This window comes from Hylobates moloch, unplaced genomic scaffold (genome assembly GCF_009828535.3).
Source record: "Hylobates moloch isolate HMO894 unplaced genomic scaffold, HMol_V3 SCAFFOLD_19, whole genome shotgun sequence".
Lineage (NCBI taxonomy): Eukaryota > Metazoa > Chordata > Mammalia > Primates > Hylobatidae > Hylobates > Hylobates moloch.
Window position 1 is genome coordinate 49,040,226 of NW_026652294.1, and position 9,022 is coordinate 49,049,247.

Genomic DNA, 9,022 nt, shown 5'->3' on the forward strand with positions numbered 1-9,022 from the left:
ATTTCTAACCCCTTCCATATTGCATTACCTTTGTAGTAGTTGCCACTATTTAAAATTCAAGTATTTATTTACTGGCTATGCATTTATTATATCTTCTCTCAACTGAAATACAAAATCCTTGAAGGCAGGGGTCTTAGTGGTCCTTTTCACCACTCTATCATATCTAGAGCAGTGCCTAGGCATCTAATGGGCCTTAGACAAATATCTGTTGAATGATTAAGTAAAAAGCACCGAAGAATAATAAGCAAACTGCTTTTAACTGTGCCAGAGACAAGAGACTATTAGAAAGTCACAAAGAAAATAGAATATGATGACTCTTCTGGCCCTATTCATTCTGTTTGATTGGTAATATGAATACATATAAGGCACTTGAAAGTTTGAATGTATGGAAATGGAGAAATTACTAAGTGTAGTCCTAATGGCCTGATTAAATTATTGCATTTTGATAATTAATGCCAAGAAAGAACCATTCTTTGGAGAAAATTTCTTTATGGTCGGCTAATTTTTTTCCATTCAACTTTCCTTTTACTTACTTATAACAAGATATAATTAGAAAAGAAGGGGTAACTGATGATTAGGTAAGAAGGGGTAATGGATGAATAATCTACTAAGGTTTTTATTTTGAATTTCAAAGTAATTTCATTCCAGGTTAAACTAGACAATTCTTATCATCTGCTTCACTTGGCAGAAAATTGACCAAAGAAACATTTTCCTGACATACTCTTTCAGTAAACAGTTGTTTTCTTCCAAAATTTAAAAATGCATTCTTAAACATTAAATTGTTAGGCCTTTGATAGTAGTCTTCAGTAAATAAAACTATGAGAAATTACAGAAGCTTCAAATACTGTAAAATTAAAACTCAAAAGTTCATACATGTCATTAACCAATTACACTCTGCATTACTGCTTCACTACAATACCTCTGTGATATTAGGTATGTTATTGACTTTGTTATATTTACTAGTTATCTCTTAATAAAGGTTGACTATTAAGTTGACATTCAAATTAAGATAGGCAAATGGGATAGGAAAGTGGTATCTCTAAAACTTCAGGCAATCCAGCTCACTTCTACATAGAAACTGGACTTGCTATTTTTTCCACTGTGTGTGGTAAAATGAAACACATCACATGACAGCCAGCAGATTTGGGATTTTTATATTTTCAGTAATCAATAATACCTTTGACTGTAAAACGGAGAATTTCTAAGCACTGAGATTTTATTTAAGCCTAATCACATAAAATTCATCATATTTTTGGACATTAGAAGGGAATTGGTATTTCAGGATATTATGTTTTTAGGCTATTTTACCTATTTTTTTAATCTAATGACCAAAGTGTCTTTAGACTGAAGTATCTAATGACCAAAGTGACTTTGATTCATTTATTTTTTTGAAAATGCCAATAATATCCAATGTAAAGAGGCACAATTTATGCTTTGTAGAACTATAGAAGAAATGCTATTATTTTAATGAAAATTATAAACAGTGAAAAAGTTTCACTCTACATAGACAGAAGTGCCCAAAAATTTCATTTCTCATTTTCTTTTGAATTGTCATAATGTTAATCAAACTTCTCTACTGTCTAGCTCAACGTCAGACAGGAAACAGTCGACATATCCTTTGTGAATAACTTAATTTCATGCCTCCATGCACTCAGAACCCTTCAATACTAGTCAACTTACTGACATCAGGGATATATTGATAATGCTAGAAGAAATCTAACAAAGTGACCCAGGATTACATATTTTCACACATAAGCATTCTTCAACTATATATTAAAATTTATTTCCTGAAAAGATGTAAAAGGACAAAAGTTCATTTAATAAAGCCACAGTTTTACACCTAACAACTTGATCTAAATGGGTAATACATCTTGTGAGATCATATTAAAGTCAATATAATCCATAACTTATGAATTATAGTAAATATCCTAAGAAGTTAATGTCCAGTGTAGAGGAAATTATCTAAATTATCTTTTAAAAATAGATATAAAATATACAAATAACAATTTCAAATAAAATACGACTGATGTACCTTTGCTAAACTATCAAGCTCCTATTATCCTAAAATCAGAATGTCTCCATCTGTTAACCTGACATGAACAAGCTGATAAATGAAATCAGAACAACAGCGTATTCTGGCAAAACCAGAACCTAGAAAAATATGTTCACAACAGATGGGTCATTTAGAAAATAAATACATCAATCTGTCAAACTGAGTACTGTTCTAATTCTCTAAATTAAAATCAGTTGGAGTTTTTTTTTTTTTAGTGTCAAGAGTCTGTGACATTAGGAAGGCCAGAGAGGAAAAACCTGAAGATGCAAATATAGACATCTGAGGTGACCTAAAGTGTCACATCATTAGGTTTCCTGTTAAACATACTAAATTTAGGTAAAGTCCTTACCAGTTAACTTCTTCACAGGCTGGAGCCGAACACTGATAGACTGATGTGTGAGTAAGGGGGAGGATGGAAGAGAGCGAGACATGCCCTCCATAATCCGAATGTGCTGCATACCTTCACTCACTGGAAGTGGCGGGACGGCGTAGTCTGGCTCAAAAGCACAGTCGCTTTCTGTGGAGATGCCACCTGTTAGAAGGGGATGGAACAAAAGAGCTGGTGAGAAAAGATCCTGCCTTCCCTATTAAAATACATCTTATAGGATAATTCAGAACAACAAATATTAATTTTTCACTGTGAAAAATCAAATAAAGTATTTTCACTACATGTGTTCATTTCTACACTTACTATGTACTCAATTCCAGGTCTAGCACTACGAAACTGAAGATGACTAAACTAAGGTTCCTTCTTATAAGGTGTTCACTGTCTCATGAGAGATGCAATCATATAAGGAAATATAAGAAAATAATTTCCACATAAGTTGTATAAAGAAATGATCTTACTTTTTTTTTCTGATAAGACACACATTAAAGGTATCTATCTGCTTAGCAAGCCATCATGTGCAATTGCTAGTAGGATCACTGTAACTCTATTTCTTTCTCCCGTCCTCCAAGAAAATACATAAAAATTCAAGTGGGTAAGACTGACATTATTATATAATGATCTTTGAATCTGTTCTAATTTTTAAAAAGAGTAATTATATGCTGTTTACTTCTACTTATATGCTGTTGACTTCCACTTCTGGTAATGGCAGAATTATGTACTTCAGATAAACTTTTCCCAAGGAAAATTAGAACCATAAACATATGGTATAAAATTATATATATACAAATTTTTACATATATATAGTGTGTGCGTGTGTGTGTGTGTGTGTGTGTGTGTGTGTGTAGTCTAAGGCCCACAAAGGGGTGAAAGTGGAGCTAGCAAAACTCCAACACTTTTGTTAAAATCTAGGAGCAAGTAGGAACTGAAATTTGACTGGTTCTCACAGGGACTAAAGCTCAGCTCTAAATATTTCCCATAAAATTCAATTAAGACAGTCTTGCATTGACAGTGCCTGCTAAAAACAAACATAAATCTTTGTGGAGGAAGGTAATATCATCATAGGTCTCAAATTATTTACATAATTTATCACATACAGCATCTAGCCCTTAATTAACAATAACAGAGATAAGATAACATGAACAAAGTAAATCAGAGAAGCCATATAAACCAGAAATAGTCTCATAAAGAATACTGAATACAAAACAATGAGGGACAGAATTTAAAATAATATGCTAAATATGCTTAAGAAAATAAATGTTTAAAATTTTAGCAGAGGAATGAAATTACAAAATTAAAAATTCAATAAATAGATGTAAAGGTAGATTAGACATCAAATTAGTAAACTGGAAGATACATCAGAAGAAAACATTAAAATGATGAATGGAGAGTCAAAGAATGGAAATGGATTCTTAGATATGATACCAAAAGCACAAGCATTAAAGGAAAAAATTAAATGAATTTCATCAAAATTAAAAACTGTGTGCAACAAAGGATACTATCAAGAGAGTGAAAAGACAATGCTCATAATGGGAGAAAATATTTCCACATCGTGTATCTGATAGAGCCTAACATCCAGAACCTAGAACAAGCTTATCTAGCCCGTGGGCTGCATGTGGACAAGGACAGCTTTGAATGTGGCCCAAATCAAATTTTATAAACTTTCTTAAAACATTATGGGTTTTTTTTTGCAATTTTTTTTAACGCTTATCAGCTATCGTTACTGTTGGTGTATTTTATGTGTGGTCCAAGACGATCCTTCTTCTTCCAATGTGGCCCAGGGAAGTCAACAGATTGGACACCCCTGATTTATTAGGTTGGTGCAAAACTCATTACAGTTTTTTGCCATTACTTTTAATAGAAGGTATAAAGAACTACTTCAACTCAACAACAAAAAGACAAACAATCCAATTTAAAAATGGGCAAAGCTGGGTGTCTTGACTCATGCCTATAATCCCAAGACTTTGAGAGGCCAAGGTGAGTGAATCACTTGAGCCCATAAGTATGAGACCAGCCTGGGCAACGGAGTGGCATCCCATTTCTACAAAAAATATTTTTTAAAAAACTAGCCAGGTACAGTGGCATGTACCTGTAGTCCCAGCTACTTGGGAGGCTCAAGTGGGAGGATCACTTGCGCCCAGGAGGTTGAGGCTGCAGTGAGCCATGATTACACCACTGCACTCTAGCCTGGGTGACAGAGTGAGACCATTTCTTGAAAAAGAAAAAAAAAAAATAGAAACTTCAAAGTACTTGAATAAACATTTCTCCAAAGAAGATACACAAATGGCCAACAAGAACATGTAACGCAGCTCAACAATCATTACAGAAAAAGCCAAAATGAGAGACCACTTTATACCCACTAAAATGGGTATAATAAAAAAAATGGGAGAACAAAAAAATGTTGGTGGCAAAATTAAAATCTTCATACACTGCTGGTGGAAATGTAAGATGGTGGTTCCTCAAAAAGTTAAACACAGAATTACCATATGACCTAGCCATTTCACTCCTTTGTATATACCCAAAGATATGAAAACAGGTTTTCAAGCAAAAACTTGAACATGAACGTTCACAGCAGCATTATTCATAATAGCCAAAAAGTGGAAACAACCCAAATGCCATTAACTGGTGAACGGATAAACAAAATGTGGCATATTTATACAATGAAATATTATCTAGCCAGAAAAAGAATGAAGGTCTGATTCATGCTACAACATTCAAAAGCCTTGAAAATGTACTAAGTGGAAGAAGCCAGACACAAAAGACCACATTTGTATTATTCCACTTATATGAAATGTTCAGGAGAGGCAAATCCACAATCTGCCATGTTCTCTCCATTTCTTCAACCATGACCTTAGTTGAGGCCACTATTATCTTATCCCAAACTTCTGTTGGGAGAAATCTAGGATTTATTCTCTATCCTTGGATCTCAGGAATTTTACTAGGATTAACTTTTTTTCTTCTCATTCATCTCTGGGCCCTTTCACTTACTATGCTGACTAAATCTTCTCTTCCAACTTTTCTTTTCTCTCTCTTTGGAATTCTGGTCAGATGAATACTGTATCTCCTAGACTTACTTTTCAAGTCTCTTTCTCTCATCCTTGATTTCCAATCTTTCATGAATATATTTGACATTGATTCATATGAATTTGCAGTATTTTACAGTTACATAAACAAAGAGGCATGCCATTAGTGTAATTCCTTAACTGAGGAATCCTTTTATTGAAAAAAATCAGCATTAGATTTTTGAAAGCAATATATTTGATTTAGTGAAGCAACTCTTTTCACTTAAAATGTTCCAATGTTAAAAATTAGCTGATAATTTTAGAAACTAATAATACTCCTTAAGGAATAATACTGCAATTAGTCCAGTTTGGCTGTCCTACTTTACTTTTCTGCTTAAAACTATTTTCTTCCATCTTCTTTGTCCCATAAATTGTGCCTGAACTTATTGTAGCTACAGAGAAAAAACTAAAAATACATGTTTAAAGTACTGGTGAGCAGAGAATTTGATTATATACCAGTTTTTCCTGGGTAACTAGCAATCTCAAAATCTCAGTGGTTTACATTTCCTGTATGCTCATGAGCCTTCAGATTGACTCTGAGTGAGCTGATCTAGGTTGGGCATGATAGGGCTAGCTAGATACCAGTACTATGGTCAGGTTCAGAACACTGCTATGTGTCTTCAATATTGGGCCCAGTCACTGAAGGCAAGTGAACATAGGTAGCACGCTTTTCTTGGCAGAAAAGAGGAGTGCAGGAGGCCAAGTCAAATCAGAGGAACATACTTAAGACTTCTGCTCTCAAGGCTGGGCACAGTGGCCCACATCTGAAATCCCAGCACTTTGGGAGGCTGAAGCAGGAGGGTTGCTTGAAGCCAGGAGTTTGAGATCGATGTGGGCAACAATGTAAGACACTGTTTCTACAAAAACTAAAAATATTAGCTGGGCGTGGTGTACCTGTAGTCCCAGCTACTTGGGAGGCTGAAGCAGGAGGATCAATTGAGCCCAGGAGTTCGAGGCTGCAGTGAGCTACAATCATACTACTGTACTCCGGCCTGGGCAACAGAGTGAGACCCTGTCTCTACTGAAAAAAACAACAAAGAAAAACCTCTCTGCTCACTAACATTCCACTGGCCCAAGGAACTCATGGAGCCAAGAAAAGCATCAGTGGGGCAGGGACATATACTTGGCCTATACCAGTGGGAGCTTCTGCAAAGTCGCATAGCATAAGGAATACATGTATAGTTTTATAACATGAAGTTAAAAAAAGGGGGGGCGGGGGAAGAATCCAATTTATCAAGTACGTAAGACAGCATCTACTGGTACTCTACATTACTCAATCTTTATTTTCTACCTTTCTTTTCCTGCTTCAGTCAACCAAATTAAAAGTGACTGAAATAATGTGACGGACATGTGGCAGAATTTAAAAACTGCTGACAGAAAAAAATCAGTTATGCTGGACACCTGGTGACTAGACATTCAGAAGTTGAGCTCAGAACGCACCAGAATCTAGTGTATGGACACCAAAGAAATGTTAGGAGTGACTATGATCCAACTGAAATTTCAGTCATCATGAGGTGTTATACTTAACATAAATGATTATTAGATATTAAAGTTCAAGTTAACAGAGAAACTCTTCCATTGGAGACAATACATATTCTAGAGAACTGCCTTCTAGTTTTTCAAGTAATAAAAATAACCACAAACAGAAATCTAGAAATCAAAAACCTCTAGCATAATATGTTCACTTGCGATAATTGAGTGAACTGTATACATCATTGGTGAATTTTTCAGTTTACATGTCATGCTTCAATAAAAGTTTACTTTTAAAAAGTACACAGGAAAAAAATATGTAGCATGGTGATAAACTGGCCCCTAAAGACAAAGCACTTTTGCATATGTAACAGAAGCAAAAGAGTTTTGCCTAAATTATTCCAAATGTCTTTTTAACTCAGAGCTCGTATCATCACTCTGTGACTCTGTAACATCCTTACAAGTCCATACATCAGGCAAGAAACAGGCCCCGAGAAGTTTAACAACGAGTATAGGATCATACGATCAGACAACATGATTGCCTATGTAAAAATTCTAAGGTATCTACAAAAAAGCTATAAGAAAAAATAAATCAGTAAGGCAAATTCACAGGTTACAAAGTTAATGTATAAGAATCAACTGTCTTCCTATATACTAGCAATGAACATTTGGAAAATTAAAAAAAAAAACATTTAACCAACATCATTACAATAACACTACTAAAAACATAAAATATTTAGGAATACATCTGACAGAATACATACCATGTACTCTGAAAACTACAAGAAACTGATAAGAGAAATTAAAAACCTAAATAGAGCCAGGAGTTGTGGCATGTGCCTGTAGTCCCAGCTACTACTTGGGAGGCTGAGACAGAAGAATTGCTGGAGCTCAGGAGTTTAGACCAGCCTGAGCAACATAGTGAGATACTGTCTCTAAAAAAACGAAAACAAAACCCAAAAAACCTAAATGGAGCAATGTACCATGTTTATGGATCTGAAGACTCCATATCACTATGTCAATTGTCTCCAAAGTGATCTACAGGTTTGAAGAAATCCCAATGGAAATATAGCAGGCAGTTACTTTTATAGTAATCAATAAGCTAATTTTAAAATTTATACAGAAAAAGAAAAGAACTAGGATAGCCACAACAATTTTGAACAAACAAAACCAAAACTGGAGTGAGCATCCAGAAAAAGAACCACACATATAGCCAACTAATTTTTGACAAAGGTGAAAGGATAATTCAATGTAGAAAGGATATTTTCAACAAATAATTTTGTTAACTATTAGACATCCAAATGCAAAAACACTGACCTTGAAGCATACCTCTACTCATGAAAACATCAAAGAGAAATTAGTCACAGACTGAAAATGTTAAAAAAAAAAACTATAAAGCTATTAGAAGAAACTATAAAACTATAAAATTATAAACCTTTTAGAAGAAAACACAGGAGAAAATCTGTGTGACCTTGGGTCAGGTAGATTTCTTACAAAGGATCCCAAAAAGATGAACCATATTAAAAAATTGATGAATTGGAATTCATAAAAATTAAAAATTTCTACTCTTCAAATGATAGTGTTACAAAATGAAAAGCAGTACCGACTGAAAGAAAATATTTGCAAAAAAGAAACTACCATCAGAGTGAATAGGCAACATACAGAATGGGAGAAAATTTTTGCAACCTACTCATCTGACAAAGGGCTAATATCCAGAATCTACAATGAACTCAAACAAATTTACAAGAAAAAAACAAACAACCCCATCAAAAAGTGGGCAAAGGACATGAACAGACACTTCTCAAAAGAAGACATTTATGCAGCCAGAAAACACATGAAGAAATGCTCATCATCACTGGCCATCAGAGAAATGCAAATCAAAACCACAGTGAGATACCATCTCACACCAGTTAGAATGGCCATCATTAAAAAGTCAGGAAACAACAGGTGCTGGAGAGGATGTGGAGAAATAGGAACACTTTTACACTGTTGGTGGGACTGTAAACTAGTTCAACCATTGTGGAAGTCAGTGTGGCGATTCCTCAGGGATCT

The 9,022-nt window shown here is 34.6% G+C and overlaps 1 protein-coding gene across 7 annotated transcripts in view; it reads right to left on the reverse strand.

Moving 5' to 3' along the window:
- The window catches only part of TANC2 (tetratricopeptide repeat, ankyrin repeat and coiled-coil containing 2), a 486,082-nt gene that overhangs the window by 338,416 nt on the left and 138,644 nt on the right, over positions 1-9,022 (reverse strand). For 4 of the 7 annotated variants that reach the window (XM_032138882.2, XM_032138881.2, XM_032138880.2 and 1 more), the window contains one exon: positions 2,403-2,585. In XM_032138882.2, coding sequence (XP_031994773.1) covers positions 2,403-2,585 — 183 coding nt within the window. The remainder of the gene's footprint in view (positions 1-2,402; positions 2,586-9,022) is intronic. The other 3 variants (XM_058432006.1, XM_058432005.1, XM_032138883.2) reach the window with 1 other exon arrangement.